The sequence below is a fragment of the Canis lupus genome, chromosome 17 (genome assembly GCF_011100685.1).
Source record: "Canis lupus familiaris isolate Mischka breed German Shepherd chromosome 17, alternate assembly UU_Cfam_GSD_1.0, whole genome shotgun sequence".
NCBI lineage: Eukaryota > Metazoa > Chordata > Mammalia > Carnivora > Canidae > Canis > Canis lupus.
In genome coordinates this window covers 23,505,945-23,524,421 of record NC_049238.1, presented here as the reverse complement: position 1 = coordinate 23,524,421, position 18,477 = coordinate 23,505,945, and the positions used below count along the sequence as shown (strand labels likewise).

The 18,477-nt window shown below is 43.5% G+C and overlaps 1 protein-coding gene across 1 annotated transcript in view; it reads left to right on the top strand.

Annotated features, from left to right (window-relative positions):
- Positions 1 to 18,477, top strand: part of ALK (ALK receptor tyrosine kinase) — a 680,979-nt gene that overhangs the window by 195,148 nt on the left and 467,354 nt on the right. The window contains exon 2 of the mRNA XM_038561183.1: positions 178 to 297. Within this exon, the coding sequence (XP_038417111.1) occupies positions 178 to 297 (120 nt within the window). The remainder of the gene's footprint in view (positions 1 to 177; positions 298 to 18,477) is intronic.

Here is an 18,477-nt window from a genome sequence, read left to right as displayed (position 1 = left end):
AACGGGCACGGACGTGCTGAGTCGGTTCAATCTACTAGTGGCTCAGTCTTTTCCCATGCTTTTCCAGTGGATGACGTAAAAGCCCCTTACACACTTTTTCCTATAAGCCTTAAGAGTGACAGCTAGAAGATGTACCTGAGCACATGGATCAGTGTTCTCTCTGTTTTTGATGTCCAGGTCACAGCTCCTTGGAATCCCCAACAAGCCTGCCTTCTCCTCCTCCTGATCCTTTTGCATGGAATCTGACCTGGATAATGAAAGATTCCTTCCCTTTCCTGTCTCATCGCAGTCGATATGGTAAGTGTTTATTTCTTTTTTTTTTTTTGATAAGTGTTTTTTTCATAGTTATTTGTGATGTACAATCACCGTCTCCTAATTAGGGGAGCTGTGAGTTTTAGTGTCCTCCATCTTCTCCTGGCACACATTCCAGCCAGGCCTGGCCCCTCCAGACCCACAGGTGCTTTCTTTATTGTAGAGGAAGACGACAGCTTCGTTGCTGCTGTACTCATTCCCTAGCCTTTATGGTGTATCATCTTCCTGACACCCCGGACCAATCACTAGATGCCACACTCATTTGCATTTCGACTGTGGTTTCTAATTAGAGGGTTCTAACTCATGTGTGTTTCTAATGAGGGAGATCTCTTGAGAAAGGATTATTGTTCTGAAGGTCAAGGGTCTTCTGGGGCCCCAGAAGTGACTCACTTAGATTTGGGTAGCTCTTTAAAGTTACTTGGACATGTTCTTAGATATTAGTTCAGCTCATGTGGTTCTGCAACCACCTCAGAAGTAAGGAGGCCAGGTCTCCTTCCATTTTCACAGATGTAGAAATTGAGCTTAGAAGATGGCACAGAGTGGATTCTCTAACTACAAAACCAGAATTCTTCCCTTACATTCACTTTTCCTCCCAGGGAGCCACTTGCTCAGCCTGCTGCGTCATGGTCTAGGAGCCATTAGGAGGCTGAATTTATATGGTACAGAATTCCTCATTCTCTGTGCTAACACCTAACGTTCTGACAGCTCATAGAAACCGGGCCTCTGCAGAGGAAAGAGCAGGTTTGGAAAAGAGCTGATGTATTTCCAGGTGGACAATTTTCTTTTTCTCTTGAACTTCTCTGGAGTTAACCCCACAAGGGCAGGCACTAAGCTGAATTTGTTCCCCACTTTATTATATCACACAAAAGGTATTCATAAAGGCTTGTGCATGATGAATGAACACAAAAGGTTTCCAGGGATGGAACTTAACTCATGAGGTCTGATCCAATTAAGTATTTATGAAACGGGTAGAGCACTAAGTTCTAGATTCCCCTCTGGGCATATTTACCTATTCCTGATACTCAGTCTCTGCCATTGGACCTGAGTTTTTAAAAATGAACCTAACAGAGCTCTTCTACTCCCTCATGCATAAATGCAGCTGGTCCTGGTTCATATTAACTGTACATTTCATTTCAAACTTAAAAAAACAAATGCATCCAAAACCCTAGGGCAGTATAGGATTATACTCTGCTGGGATGTTTCTGCCACTTCTAGTGGGAGGGGAAGCCTCCCCAGTGGGAGAGGAAGATCAGTAGTTGTCAGAAGATTCTAGATAAGAATTACTTCTTGATTTTATTTAAGCCAGACATTGAGTGTCATTTTGTGATAAGGGCAAGTCTCTATAAATAATTGAAATCTGGTCCTTTGTATCGTTATTGCTTTGTAACCAGATTTGTGATACAACCCGTCTTTGGATAACATTTGGAATTTGCTCTCAAAGTCATTCAGTATCTCCACAGGATGACAACTTTTATAAAATGCAAGACATCCAAAAAAGGCAGGTATACCTTCTGCATGACACAGAGGGCATTCCATTTGTCCTCTGTAGAACATCCAGAAAGAGGTTGCAGGTTGAAAGGAGAGAGCCGCCGGAGTTTATTAAACTGCTACCTACCGCTGCTTGGCCCTCATACACCTACTTTCTCTTGCTGGGCCTCACCCTTCTGATCTATAAAATGAGGTAGAGTGGCATGCTGCCTTGGGGCAAAAGTATAGATCAGGACTATTCCCAGGATCCTTTTCAAACTCCTTTTCTGGCCTAGAATCCTTGAAAATTGCCTTCTAGGCGAGGAGAGGACCCAAACCATTGGCCAAACATTGCCCAAATGCTGGATGAAAATGCCAAAGGCAGTACCATTATTGCTGTTGATTCACAGGAGGAAGAACTGATCCTGGATTGGTGGCTCCCTAACTGAGTGCAGTGGTCATTTCAGAGTCTATCTTAAGTGTATTTAATTCAGCTGTGACCCACCTGCCTCCACCATCACCTTTGTGTGTCTGGTCCAGGACCAGACAGCCAGAGGGGATACAAACACAAAGGTAGGTAAGACCAAGTCCTGCTCTCTCAGGGCTCGGAGGCCAGAGACATAATTCCATACGCAGCTAGTTAGGCTGGCAGCCACAACAACAGCCTCTGGAGGCTGATCCCACAGTGCAGAGCAAACTGAAGGCCAGGACTCCTGTCCCCTGAAGGGTATTGGGGGAGGCTCAACCCACACATCTCTATGAACCAGACAGGCCAACAGGCTCACTGGCGATAAATCCACACCTTTCAACTGCCGTGAAAGACATTTTAAGAAATGTTAACAACTTCATTAATTTTAAGGCCTCAAACTTGGGCAGAGAAATTTGACTGGAAAATTGCTGCCTGAAGGGATAGTTCTTCAGACACTGAGAAGTAACTGAGTCTCAGCAAGTTGATGGGGGTGTTTGAGTGGGGGAGCCTAGCGCCTGCATTCTGGGGAGGAGACAGGAAGGGGTGTCCTGGAGGGTGGGACCAACAAGGGGTCAACAAGAGCGGGTGGCAACACCCTGCCCACAGGCATCGTGATGGACAGCGGCCGGCCAGCCCTCCCAGGCATCTGTCCAATCCTGAATTGAGTGTGGCTTTCTTTTCACTGGTGTTTTATGAGAAGGGACGAGGTGGAGAGAGGCTAACAAGATTTACTCACCCCCAGCCTGTAATTATCTGCTTGAGGAAAAAGTTTGACCTACCTTTTTGAAGTCTTCCCATATTTCTTCTAATTTACGTTGCGGCCTTTTATGTTGTGCAAAATATATTCTCTTCAGCGGCATTTGGTATCAGATTCCAGCTCTTTCTCGCTTCTTGTCTTGAAGGACAGCAGCCCGCTAATTTCATCATTGACAAGCAGAGAGCTACACATTCCTCCCCAAGGCTTCGAAGGAGGCGGGGGGGGGGGGGAGGTGGGGGCATCAAAAGAAATACCTTTTTTTCCTCCTTTTATCATCAGCTCTGAAGCCTTAAGACTTATTTATAGGCTTGGCTAGAGGGCTGGGCTCTCTCTACCACCCAGATAAAAATCTGTTCCGTTCTGTAGCTTCAGGTGCTAAGAGATTGAGGCCCCTGGAGGCTGTGATCACCTTCAGTTCTAGAGCTACAGAAGCAGATGGTGTCCTGCCCAATTTAATTCACTTTGGCCCACTCTGGGTATGGGAAGAATCATATCAACATGTAAAACATAATATAACCAAAGGTTCTGCTCCAGATGAGGAGGAGAAAGAGAGTTCTTATGTATTAAAAAAACAAAAATGTCGCTATTTTGCAAAACTCTCACACCTCTTTCTCACTTAAGCTTGTTATGAAATAATTTTATATCCCATGTCTATAGGAGTGTAAATTGAGGGTCAAATAAGTTTATTAACATGCTCCCGTTATGGAGCAGGATGACAAGTAGAAAAGATTGAACCCAGATTGTCTGGCTCCAAGTTAGAGTGCTCTTTCTACTACAACACAAAGTTAATTCAAAGATGAAGTCTTCCCTCCATGGAGAGAGCTCTCATTTCCTGGACAACCTGGAGTTTGGACTGAATGAATAGTCTGATACCCAAGATCTAGGCAACTGTAGAACCAAGGCTTGATGTCCCCAAATTGAGACTATCCCAGGCAGTCTAGCTAATTCATCTCTTCGCATACATGGGTGCTATGGGCTGTCTTGTGTTCCCCACCATAGACTATGTTCCCTGTTGTAGGTTGAATTGTGTGCCCTCAACAAAAAAATATATTGAAGTCCTCACCCCTTGTACCTGGGAATGTGACTTTATTTGGAAATAGGATTTTTGCAGATATAATTAACTCGAGTCCATAATGCATTAGAGAAGGCCTTAATCCAATATAACTGGATCCTTATGAGAAGAGAAAACAGAGACATAGACACAGACATACAGGATGAACAGTATATAATGATGGGGGCAGAGATTAGAGTGATATATCTACAAGCCAAGGAATGCCAAGTATTGCCAGCAACCACCAAAAGCTGGGAGAAAAGCATGGAACAGACGCCTCTTAACGTGGTCAGAGAGAGCATAGTCCTGAAAATGCCTTGGTTTTGGGCTTCTGGCCTCCAGAACTGTGATAGAATAAATTACTGTCATTTCAAGCCACCCAGTTTGTAGTACTCTGTTATGTCAGCCCTAATAAAGTAATATAGTCCTTTGTCCCTCCAGCTCCCCAATGGCTACAACATCGATGCCTGGAAAAAGAAAGATTCCTCCTAACATTCAACATCAGAGCACAAGAAGCCATTGTTGGACTTTAAATCAAAGTTCTGTTAAAACTTTTTCTACTTTCAAGCCCATGGGATCCATACAATTTAAGGACTGGTACTATTGGAAAGAAAGAAAAAATTAGACTTTTTAATTACTCTCCTTGATGCCACTACCACCATCCACTAGTCCTATTAGTGTATCAATTTCTTTGATTGAAAAGACTGGGTAAATTAAACATATTAAAAAAAAAAAAAAAACCTACCACAGAATCAAAAATGGAAAACAAAAAGGCCCACAAACCTCTTATGGGATTTGCTTCTTAGGTCTGGCAGCAAGTCAGTTTGATCACATTTCTGAAATTACATATCTAATGTGGCTGGATGTGATCACCTATTCCGCCCTCAAGTATGTGGTGTTAGTGAAAAGCAACTTCCACTTCCCTTGGGGATCACTGTCAGGTTTGAAAGCTTTCTTAACAATTCCTCTGCCCTGACAGGCCAGGCCTTTTTGTGTTCTCTTTCCACCCTGCTCCACTGAACTGAGAAGTCAAGTTCTTTCCTAGTCCATACTCTTGTATTTTAATCTACAACATGGTAAGCATGAGGCCTTTGGATATATTCACCAAAAGACTGAGTCCCAAGGTATACAGCAATGCTGACAATCATACACCACCAAGAACAGGATACAGCAGTCACCCTGAGGACTGCTGACCTGCTAGGGACCAATGAACCCAATCCACGAAAATTACATGAAAAGCAGATGGCTTAGGTGTTTCAAGAAAAGAGTTGTTTAAATGCTGCACATCATCATATATCTTACCTTTAAAATGAAAACACATAGGTCCACTCAATTAATACCAACAACTTCTCTCTCCATTAGTGGCAGATTGAGTAAAGAGAAGCTGAAAGGAAACAAAGCAGATTAAAAGATAAAAGAGTGATTGACCAACTGACACAAAGGCAAGAAAAGCAAGTCAAAAGAGAACCATTTAAAACATTTGTCACAGGGCTGCCTAGGTGGCGTAGTCCCTTCAATGTTCAACTCTTGATTTTGGCTCAGGTCTTGAGATCAAGCCCTGCATAGAGCATGTCATGGAGCTCAGCACAGAGCCCATTTGGGATTCTCTCTCTCTCTCTCTTTGCCGCTCCCCGTTCCTCTCTCCCTCAAAAATAAATAAATAAATAAATAAATAAATAAATAAATAAATAAATAAATAGTCACAGACCTGGGGAAAGGCATTGCAAAGGGAAAAAAAAAAAAAAAAGAGGGAGACAAATGAGAGGACAGAGACAGAGACACACAGAGATAGAGACAGATGAATCTGGAAAGGATCACTCGGGCCTGTCTGATCTCCTGTCCTCATATTCTTTCTCCTGCTAATGTGGTTGCAGCAATCCTACCTAGGCAGGTGGTTCTCTGATGCCCAGTCTAAACCTTGACCTCTTCACTGAGGGTTGTTTCTGTATTCCTACCTGCCTGCATCATTTTCCCCTTAGTGTGTCTCTGATGCCACAGAGAATAGGAGGATGGGTATAAACATTCTTTGAATACCAACTGTATGTCTGGTTCTGTTCTAGGCATAGCAGTGATAAAGACAAATAGGGCACACTCCTTTCCCTCAAGAACTCTCAAGGAAGAGGCAGGCACAGATGACAGGTACAGGAAACAGAGGTATCTTCAAAGCTCTCTGAAACATAGGGAAAGAAGGCCAGTTCTTAGGAACTGGCCTTAGAGGACTTAGGAAGTTAGATGTTCTGGAGATGAGGACAGGTCAGATTCAATGAGACTCTAAACTAATGAAAAGGGCATTCCAGGCAGAGGGAAGGAATGTGCAATTTCATATTCAGGACCAGGTCAAGCTCAGTGACACAGGATGTGGATTATCTGGGAGGAAGCAGCAGGGATGAGTCTGGAGAAATAATTACTTCTGGATATACTCAGGATTTAGAGATGATCCTACATATAGGTTGGCAAAGGAATGGAAGGATGGGAATCCAGGAGAGATTCTGGCTATAGGGTGAGCATGATGTAGTTGTCCATCCAGGAGAGTCCAGCTTGAGTAGTAGTTGAGTAGATAGACATTATATTAACTGAACTGGGAGGAGGAGAAACAATTGACAAGGAAAGATGGTGACCAAAACATCTAGAGAGGAGAAGATGGAGAGATCTATGCTGAGCAAGTTATATTTGAATGTCTTCAGGACATCCAGGTGAAGATGACAGGAAGTCGTAAATTTAAGGTCTTGGCTTTGAGGAGAGAGGTGAGATGGAGAGTCATTAGCATAGAGGCTGTGGTTGGGGATGGTGATTGGAGGATGGAGATTCTAGATGTTGCGTGTAAGAAATTAGCAGAGGAATAGAAGCATGACACACATAAATGGAGAAATAAGAAATATAGGAGGAGAACCAGAACATGGTATAGTCACAGAAGCCAAGGCAATGAAAATTTTAGATACAGAAATAATCAACAATGTTGAAACCACTGAAGGATAAAGTGGAACAAGGACTGTGAGGGCCTTTTCTCACCCTTACATAAACACTACTGATGTTTTACATTCTTCCTATGCCCTATGTTTCCTACTTTCTTATTCCATTTTGCTCCCAACTGCTTTTTTTCCCTTCCTTTGAACCTGTATCCCCAGAGCCCACCTGCTCCAGCTTGTAAGGCCCTGGTTAGCCCCTGCCTTCACATCAGAGCTTTCCCTGATACCCAGGCTACACTGATGTCTCTTTCTCCTTGGAATTTTTTAATGGAAAAATTGACAGAGTTTTTTGATAACATTGGGTTGGTATAATCCCCCCCTTCTTGAAATCTGAGAAGATTCCAACCTGTACAGGAAATGGTTATTTCTTGAACATCCCAAATTTTCTAAGAAACTCCATTGTATGATATCTATCATCAAGACCTGGGACTTCCCTGATGTTTCTTTTCAACCAAGTAACTTTCCTAGGTTATATTTCATCCCTTTATATGGGATGTATAAACTAGGTCAGCTGATGCAGTCATAGACGAGTCTAATTTACCCAACTGGAGATATGTAAGACAACAATAAATCGCTTTTATCTATTATACATATATAAATATATGTAAATACATATATATGTATGTATCTCTCATGCACTTACTCACCCACCGAGTGTCTACAATTTGCCAAGCTCTTTGCTCCTGCCCTTCCTAGAGATTCTACCTTAGTTCACTTTTATTGTAGGTCTAAGATAGTCCCAAATATCCACCTGAAAGGTGCTTCTTAAATACTCTTGCATGATTGTTTGGTATATGTGTGCAATACCCTAGGGACTGATGATCCTACAAACCTAATAGGAAGGCTTACTTGGGAAATAAGACTTTTCAGTGTTAGCAAAGACATAATATGTCTATTAGACTAGTAGAGCTTCCTTTTAGAAACCGTATAGTAAGCATTCCCTCCTAGCAGCTGGTTACCACATTAACCCCTAATTAGAAAAGCCTGCAAGGTCATAAACCTTACCATGTCCCCATTTTTTCACCAAGAAAAGTTGTGTAATGTCTTTCTGCAGTACCTTATATTTCTGATGTCACACTTTTTAGTGTGACTTATCTTAGTAATTTGTGGTCCTAAGTCATCATTATTCTGTGACTATAAGCTCTTAGAGGTCAAGGAATCCACATTTCTTTTAAAGATTTTATTTATTCATTCATGAGAGATACATACACACACAGAGAGAGAGAGAGAGAGAGAGAGAGAGAGAGAGAGAGAGAAGCAGAGACACAGGCAGAGGGAGAAGCAGGCTCCGTGCAGGGAATCTGACGTGGGACTCGATCCCAGGTCTCCAGGATCAGGCCCTGGGCTGAAGGCAGCACCGCTGAGCTACCTGGGCTGCCCCAAGGAATCCACATTTTGTTCCCTTTTGCATTTCTAATGATTGGGCCAGTGTTTTGTTCTCAGTTGAGTTCTTGATAAATATACATTAGATGAAATAGAAACATTTGCTGAACAATTCAGGGGCAAACTAAGAGTTTATTCAGGTCTCTCGTTCCCAACCCAGAGCTTTTCAGCTCCTCAGGATCTCTGTTCTAGTAAAGGGTAGGGGTGTTCTCAACAGCCCTCTTGTTCCTAAAGTCATATATTAATTGGTTTCAGGAAAAACATAGGTCTAAGGGGAGAACAGTTTCTGGGCTGGACATACTTTGGTTTAGAATTAAAAGCTATGACATTAAGTACTTTGGGCAGGCTTATTTTTTCTTTACTCATTCTAAAAAAAAGCGTGGTCAGCAAATATGAGTGAGCTGAGGAATTTTTATTTTGACAGCTTTGGGACATCTGAGATATTGTATACAGAGCATTCCTAACCAGCCCAGAAAGATGTGTGTCCAAAACATATGCAGGAAAATGACTGATCAAGAGTGAAGAAAATGAGAGGAAATCCTCTGAAAATGAAATGTTTTGTCAAAAGCAACCTCAGATGCAATTATTTATGCCAGAAAAGACCTCAGATTAATAGAACTTTACCCAGTCCATTTGAGTAGATACCTAGAATAATTTGGTTTGCTAGAAATTGTAAGCTATCAGGGCCCACAGTGGTCTGGTCAAATAGCCTCATCTTAAGATGAGGAAGCTAGGCCCAGAGAAGTCAGTGATCTGCCCAGAGCTAGGGGCAAAGCTGAGATTCAAACCCAGGCCATCTGCTTGGGAGAGCCCACATCTAATCTTTCATAGCAGATGCATGGGTGATGATTCATATTTTCTCAGTACTTGGACTGCAAAGCATTTCCTCACATGTCACTCCTATCTATTGCTATATTCATGTCATCACTTTAAGTCCTCAAGTCTCCATCAATCCAGCAAGTTGATGATGTCCCAAAGGTTGCATCAATGTAGCGTCAATGCATCCTGGTGTGGAAGGACCTGCAGCCAGGCCCAGTCTAGTTAACACACGATCACTATGAATAGCAACTTAAAAACAAGATCTGGGGCCCAGGAACAGTCGACTAGGTTTGTGAACCACAGGTCTTCCAAATACCTCCTTGTTGCCTATTTAAATGTCCTCTGTAACATCCAGGTGAGCTGTCTGCCAGCCTCTGTCTGACAGCAAATCACAGAATGGTGGGGAGGAAACTCAAGTTGTGATCTAAGAGGTAGAATTAATTTCCAGCTCTGATTCCTGTTAAGTTTCACTACCTTCAGCCAGTAAACCACTCCCTAGTTCTGTTGGTCATCTGAAAAATGGGAATGATCATGATTCCTAATTGACAGCCTCACTATAAGGACTGATTTCGAGGAAAGGCTTCCATGAGACAGAACACAGGTGCTTCACTATCACCTTCTTAAGAAGGAGCGAGAGCCATTCCAGTGAGAAGGCCAATGGCCTACAATTTTAGCGGCCTGGTTCTACTTTGCTAGAAAGGTTTTCCTTAAAACTCTTTGAGTCCCTAATTTTGCCCTCTGGAACCTGAAAGTACTTTATGTTTAACCATAATACTATCCATGCTAAGATTTAATCCTCTGCATCCCAGCATCAAAATTCATACAACTACACAAGAATAAGCAATACTAATTCCTCACCTATCTGGAATAATCTTATTCCTTCATCTGTTCTTAATGAACTATCTAGTGTAAATCTAAACCATGTAAAAATCTTTTCATTTTCCAAGATGCAGTCCTAAAATTGCCTTCTCTGTGAGTCTCTGGTCCTCCCAAGCAGAAACCCTCTCTCATTCTGTGTCCCCATGGCCTCACCATGTCTGCCAACTGTGAGAGTTAGGTGTGAGAAGTCCGTCTCCCCACCCTGGACTGGGAGTCCCCGAAGGGCACAGGGTCTGTGCTAGGACAGCCTGGTGTCTATCTGTGTTTTGAGATTGGTATCAGGGAGGAACCCCGTGGTTGGTAACCTGCAACACCCAGCAGATACTCACTATTATGGACAAGAAGAGTAAGTGGGAAGGATCATTTTGCATGTTCTGAGGTTGAGAGCAACCATGACCATCTGCCTCCTCTGGTTATCAAGGATGCCACATTGCTCAGAGATCTCCTCTAACCTTCTGGTTTTAGAGATGATCCCAGTCATATGGATGTCATGCTGAGCAGTGTATAAACTCCTAAGGTTTTCACCATGTTCTGTGGGGTCAGCTTCATATTGTTAGAGACTCCATGTTCTACATGAGTGATTCCTGGAAATGACAGGCAAAAAACTAGATTGGAAGTCCAATCTGGGTTCTGGTCTCAGCTCTCATTTCTCCAGACCCTTTGCTTTGCTACTTTGGCCAAGTCACATCACCCTCCTGGGCCTTGGTTTTTCCATCTGTAAAGTGAAGAGGCTGGGCTGGTTAATTTCAGAATGCCTGGGATTTTAATTATTTTCGATTTTCTGTTCTGGGTCGAGGAGCAGGGTACCATTTCTTCCATCCATAACATTGCTTTGGCCACAGATAAGATAAATGAGAATTAAGCTTTCTACGCCTATCTCCCACCATCCTGGGCATGCTTGCACACACACCCTCTCTGAGACTCTTTTGCGACTGTGTTTATATAATTGATTGATTGAAGGAGACTTAGCCCTTCTTCGCTGCAGCTTGATTATAAGTGAAGTAAACAGATGTCTTGAATTGGGTGATTGGTTCCCAGATGCATTCTAGGGAGTGAGCTGGTGGGAAGCAAGTGAATGATTTCAGTTCTGGGGCCCTTTGACAAATGAGTAGCGGTTGTGGGCGGGGGGCAGGCAGGGGCTAGGTTTGATACTTAGTCTTATGAAGTAAGTGGCCATATGTTGGTGGCAGCTGGAAGATTAATATCAAAGGTAACTGGTGGGCTAAGTGCCCCTTTAGGAGATAACCCAGCAAGGGGTAGGAGAAGTCCCTCATCATCCAAGCCTGGGCTAGAAGTCAGGACTCTTGGGATTCTGTTGACTAGCTGCTAGAGCCAAGTTAGAGAGCTGGTTTTGGCCATCTGCCCAAAAAGGGAAATTGGTCTTAAAATGGTAGAGATGGAAGAGGCCTGAGAATCATTTCATTCCACCACTTCATTTTTCAGATGAGGACATTGAGGCCTTGGGAAGTTAAATGATTTGCCTGTAGCCACAGCAGAGCCAGGATCTAGAAGGCAGTTCTTCCACTCAAGGTCTAGTGTGACTTCGCTTCCGAAGGGAAGTTAGATCAGTGTGTGAAAGAGCAAAGATTGAGTAAGGAGCTTCCACAAGCCACAGCCACAGCTTCCTGCCTTCCGCACTGGTCACACACCTATTCAGCTCCCCTCTGCCTTGGCAAAGCCCTGTGGCCACCTGAAGAACAACAGCAGTGACTGCCAAATTTAATAATAAACTGGGCAGCCCCGGTGGCTCAGTGGTTTAGGGCCACCTTCAGCCCAGGGCCTGATCCTGGAATCCCAGGATCGAGTCCCATGTTGGGCTCCCTGCATGGAGCCTGCTTCTCCCTCTGCCTGTGTCCTTGCTTATCTCTCTGTGTGTCTCTCACGAATAAATAAATAAAATCTTTAAAAAATAATAATAAACTTTGTGCCAGTCACTGCCACACGGGGAGCTTGATATGCATATTGCACTTAATCCTCCTCACAGCCCCCTGAAGTGGCCCCTCCTTTAATCCCCATTTTACAGATGAAAGAATTGAGGCACAGAGGGACTAAATAATTTGATCCCAGGTATGCAGCGAGTAAAGTGGCAGAGCCAAGCTTTCACCTTAAGCAGACTGATCTTGCGCAGCATCTGTGCTCCTGTGTATTCCCCAGACACCCCAGGGTCCCCTGAGGTTTTGATATAAATCAGAGCAAGGTAGGAAGATGCCTGTTCTAGTCAGTGTCTCTCTGGGTCCTCCAAGGGCAAATCAGTCCACCTCATTCTGAGGCTCCTGGTGGTAGATCTGAGGCACAGCTCAACCAAGGCAGAAAGATGTGCATATATAGTACTTCCTAATTAAGAAAGCACGCCCACATCCATTCCCTTGTTTGATCATCACTGCAGGTATTATTATGTTTATCAGCATCATTATTGTGATAAATCTCTCACGTTCATACAGGAGGAAACCAAGACTCAGGTGGTTAAATGAATTATGGCAAAAGCACAAGGCTGATAAACCCAGAGCTTGGAAATTTCCAAGAATTCTCTAGGGGTCTTCCCCTTTCAGTCCTAGGCCCCTGCCTTTTCTCCCTTTGTTCTTATCATAGCTTCTGGCCTATGCACAGCCCTACTGTCTGGCAGGGAGCTTCCAGCAAGCATCAAAAAAGCAGCTTGTTGGCAGAAGAGTACATTGAGAATGAGAGAAGCCAGGAAGCCTTACTGGAAGTGATCTGAGCTATCGAATCATTGGGAGATATTTGAAACCTAGCCATGTATGTTTTTGCTAGCTTATTCCAGAAAAACACAGGCTAGATTTTTGAGAATTTTCCTAATTGTTGATGGTATTATTTTGTTTTTTTGTTATAGCTGAGAATAATAATAATAAATATACAGTTAGGAACTAAACTTTAGTACCAATTTTGCAACCCATGCACTTTCATCCATTATAGCTCTGGACCTCTGTTTCTTCATGTCAGATGGTCCCAAAGGTCCCTCATCACCTAGAAGGTCAATGATTGAGAGGTGCTGGAGAATTCTTTGAGAAAAGGAGATGCCCTTGCATTGCGCCTCAGGCTTGGTGGCAGCCAAGGGAGTTCCCTTGAGTTGGGTACAGTCCTTAAGAAGGATTGCCAGTGTTTTGAGAATGTTGGTTTCTGGAGCTCTATATTATGACCTGCAGCTTCAAACATGAAACCCTAGTCTATGACATGTAAAGACGTCACTTGTAGGAGAATTGTGGCATGTGCATGATGCTTCATATGATTCTTTGTTGAATACACAAATCAGGCTTGTCAGGAATCCTCGGACATCTGTATATGCCATCCTTAAAGCAACCTAGCCTCGGCTTAACTGTACCAGTAAACCAAGCATGAGGAAGTGAGAGCTGGTGATTCAGTAAGTCTGATGTTCAGCTTGGCCCATGCCTGGTGCTATGCAGAGAAGATGGCATTCAAAAAGGCCTCCATAGCCAGGAGAAGTACCCTTAACACTGTGTGAAGGACCCTCTTGACCAGCCACATGTTCCTTGCCTGGGTGTTGGTGTTTTCACCTGTCCAGTGGGACAAGCAGTTGACCTTAAATGTCACTTCAAGTTCTAATAGCTTTTGACACTGTGAATATCACCTAAAGGTTGTTAGGCCCAACCTTCCCAGTGGACAACCTAATACCAAGGAGGTAGTCATCTGCCACTGGGTAGAATGTCTCCTATAAATACTATTTCTCATAGTAAATGAGAAACTGTGTTCAGATAGGGTATGGCTATGCAAATTCTTTTTTTTTAAGGTTTTTAATTTATTTATTCATGAGAGACACACAGAGAGAGGCAGAGGCACAGGCAGAGGGAAAAGCAGGCTCCCCTCCCCCACCCCCACCGATAGCCCGATGCAGGACTCGATCCCGGTACCCCGGGATCATGACCTGAAGGCAGATGCTCAACCACTGAGCCACCCAAGTGTCCCATGGCTGTGCAAATTCTGAATCAGTTAATGTGTGTTGGAAATTTCTCCATTTGAAGCACATCCTCGTTTCATTGAGTCCTTCTAGCAGTGATGGGAAGTTAGTCTGATCACTGAGATGACCGATGCTCAGAGAAAGGGGGAGAGTACCCTGTACTGCACATCTGGCAGATGGTGTAATTGGAGTCACTCATGTCTTGTGCTCTATCCCTGAGAAACAACCCTGATGATACTAAGGTCACTTAATGAATAAGACGTGTGGGTATAGATACATAGAAGAAGATTGTAGGGCTGGGTGGGACCAAAGACCAGCATTCAACAAATGAGGACTGTCAGTTCCAAAATCAAGGCCATGTGCATCCTGGCCATCAAACAGGAAAAACCAAGGCAAAATAACAATCATATTGCCATATTTTAAACTAGCAGCAAACCTGATGATTCTGCTTTCAGATGCAGATTCCGTGGCTGAGTATCCAGTTGGGTAAACTCTCTCATGGGCCCCTGATGGTCATAGAAACCTTGCCCATCCCACCTTTAGTTCCCCCAACTGTGATCTCCTCACTCCATCCAAGAAACACAGCAGATATCCTAGAAGATATTAGGAAACCTAGATGGAATTTTGAGCCCCAGGTCTGGCTGCACATGTAGCCTTGGCTTCCTGAGTCAACACACCCACAGGGGGCAAGGCTTGGATTTTAGAAATATGAACTTTGACTCAGTCTGCATTTAGGAAATCCCAGTTCCATCTCCTTCAAGGGCAGCTCAGATGCTCCAGCTCCTGTCCTGCCTCTAGCCTGGCCCTGTTTGTCTCTTCATGGGTCCAATTCCTGACCTGCCTCATTGCAGGTCTTGACCCTTACTGGTATCCGTGTCTCTGAATGAGGGCAGCTATTTCTGCTTCCTTTTTAGCTCACAGTTCCCTGTTTGTGAGATACTGACATCAAAGCCTCAGGGTCCCAGGAGGGAATCAGGTCTATGAAAGCCCACTCAGTCACTTCATGTGTAACTTAGATGTAACTTCACTGCTCTGAGCTCAGTGTCTTCATCTATTAAGTGGAGGTAAGACTACTGCCTACTTCATAGGAATCAAATAAGATAATGATATAAGGGGCCCGACATACAGTAAGCCCTTGGTAAATATTGTCAATTATGAAAATACTTCCCATGGGCCTTCACGGAGTTCCTCCCCTCAGGGCTCCTCTATAAACACATACCCAGTGCTGCCAGCACCAAGAACATAAGAAGTCTCCCCAGGCTTGATTGAAAGAACACTCATAATAAAAGAAAAGAGTAAAGAAGGGCGAAGCATCATAAGATTGATAAACATGATGTTCTTCTCTTTTGCATTACTCTGCTTTTCACTCTGCAATATTTGTTTCTAAACTTCATGGAGGGCTAACACTGAGAGACATCAGCCGGTGGGTTCCTGTGGACCTGCCCCAGGACAGCCGCTCTTAGTGATCCTGGAAACCAGCCAGCCTTGGAAAGAAAGTCTAAAAAACTAGAGACTGCTGCTTCCCTAATGAAATTGACTTGAGGTGACTGAGGAAACTAGTGCAAGGTCTCTGGATTTCCAGGGTCGGGATCAAGGAGGAATAAAAGGCCTTGATCCAAAGAAGTTTTGTGGTGCCTGAGGTGAATCTGGGTCAGTTTACAAAGAAGGACTGTTGGATTTTCTAAGCCCACCCAAGGGAAGACCTGAGTGTCCAAAGGACACCGTGTTTCCCTATCACCTTTGTGTGGTGCTATAGATGGTGTCCAGAACTTTCATGGAATCTCCTTCACGCTGCTCAGCTTGGGAAGACCCCCATCTCTGTTGATTAGCCAAGGTGGCTTCCTTGGCACAGGCCTTGGTATGACTGCTTGGGTAGTCTCACACATTCCTAGAGGCTAGATAGCCCCCCTCAGACTCAGCATGTGGTCGTCGCCGACTCCTCTACAGCCAAGGGCATTTGATAAGGGAACTGGGCATCTCTCTGAGCAGGGACACCACAGGGTTTTCTGATCAGTTTCTGTTATAGTCTTCTGAATGGCTGCCTTTAATACCAGAACAATGCCTTAAAGATAACTGTTAATGAATTTAATTTTTGAAATGTGACTCATACCCTATAAGGTTTCAAGATCTAGGCACAAACCGATAAAAATTCATGAACACACACACGCACACACACACACACTCACATTCACACTTACTCATCCAGAAACAGTTTTACTTGAGATTTTCTTCTTAATTTTTTGAGATTCTTGAAGTAAACTAAATCCCCATTGAGTATGATGCACTTTCAGCCTCATTTCATGGGGAATCTGCTTCTAGGGATGACAACAAGCCCCCATTAAAAGTAGGCAGAGTGGAAATAACTGATGGTCTGTAGGTGTGGTTGTGTTGGCCCAGGTTTGGTTTTTGGTTGTATTGGCTCTGTGGGATCACTGACAGTCAGAGAGGGAGGGCACTATAGAAGTTGTGTGCTCCATTTTCCTTCATTTTTCAAATGCAGAGAACTACACACAGAGAGGTGAGCAGACTTGCTGAGGTCTCTGAGCTGCTATGTGCAGGATCAAGCCTGGAACCATCCTCACTGCTCTACTGAGACCTTTCCCTTCATAACACTTGACATCCCTCTCAGCAGAACTGTCTCCAGAAGATTCCATTACCTTATCTTTTTTTAAAAAAATTTTTATTTATTTATTTATTTATTTGAGAGAAAGAGAGTGAAAGAAAGAGCACAAGTGGGGCAGAGCAGGGAGTCTAATGTGGGTCTCAATCCCAGGACCCTGAGATTATGACTTAAGCCGAAGGCAGATAGATGCTTAACCGACTGAGCCATCCAGGCTCCCCTTACTTTATTTTTCTTTCATGATGAAAGTAACTAGAAAGTGCATGGCAATGATCAGGAGGCTCTGGAAAGTATGTCCTTTTCTCATTACTGTTTTTTTTCTCATTGTTTCTCTTTGCTCATTCAACTATGTGATCAGCACGTAGGAAAGTTATGTCTGGAAAGTATGTCTTTTCCTCATTGCTGTTTTTCAATGGTTAGTCTCCTGGTCCTGATAGGTATAGTAAGGTTGAGAACTCTGGAGCCTTTGAAGGTCATAGACACTTTGCAAAATAGGCCTGACAGAGAGGAAGTCTAGATTTGTTCCTTAGGGTAGAGGACAAGCCTTTGCAGATATGAAGAGGCTGCAGACTTTGAGTCTAATAGTAACCAAAATATAGCACCTTGCAGGTTTCTCATACATTATTTAATTTACTCTGTTGGCCCTGGTTGAGATTTTGAAACTGTGGAGGTCTGATGAAAAATGCCTGGATCTTCATCATTATCCAGGCCTGGCTCACATTCTGGTTCTGCCTTAGGGTGATCCTTTGATCTTTGGACAAGTAAAGTAAACTCTGTGAGCTCCCATTTCCTCATCATCTACTTTTCAGTGTTTTCTGTGGATTAAATATAATGACATAAGAAAAATACCTCACAGTCTCTGGCAGACCCCTGGGATTCAGTGAATATAATTTTCCACACCTTCCCTTGGGTGTAGACCTGCTTCTGCTGTTGGATAGCATAAGGCTAAACCCTTCACTGAAACCCTGGATCCCTCTGAGTCTGGTCTATAAAACAGACTCTGTAGTCCCTATCCTATAAGGATTGGGTCAGAGAACGGTTAAGGATAAAGATGCAAGAAGCATCCTAGTTCTACAACCTCAGAAAAGGCCCAAGGAAAATGATCCTTAACCTGGTGTTTTTAGAAATGATGAGTACCAGGTGTTATTGCTTGAAAGGATCTGGGGCTAGAGCAGGAGAAAGAAACCTCTCTTGATATTTTATGAGACATTAAACTGGAATGTAGGAAAGCCCCGTTCAGTTTCACCCATGATGAACAGTAATGTTAACTCCCTTTCTATTTAAAGCCAAAGATAGTGGCTTTGACAGCTAAGAGGAGGCTGCCTTGGAGCAAGAATTTCAAAATGAACCTGTTTGATAATTAGAGCACGTGCCTAGCTTGTATCACTAGGCAGGCTTGGTTCAAACACAGTCAGTTCTCCAACTGTTCAGAGTCAAAGATCCTAGGATGGATGCTGCTTGTTGCTGGGATTCTATATTCTGTGGTCTGTTTGTCTAATATGCACCAGGCATGGCACACTTGACCCAAATAGAGATAAAACCTCACATGGCACACCTCTGTTCCAAATAGAGATAGGATGTCTTTAATTGGAGGAGAAAAAAATCAAGGTAGAGGATGGGCCACAGAAGTGGAAGCTTTGGGAAAGTCACCAATAGTTTTCTGTGTGGGAGGGGGACAGCCAGTAACTTTCTCCCCCATCTTTTGACTTGATCATTAGCTAACATGGTTGGATCCTTTTGACCCTCTTCAGAAAAGCCAAGGTTAGTGGCTACACTTTTCATTATATGGATAATTGTGCTACAAAGTGTAAAATGTTGGATCA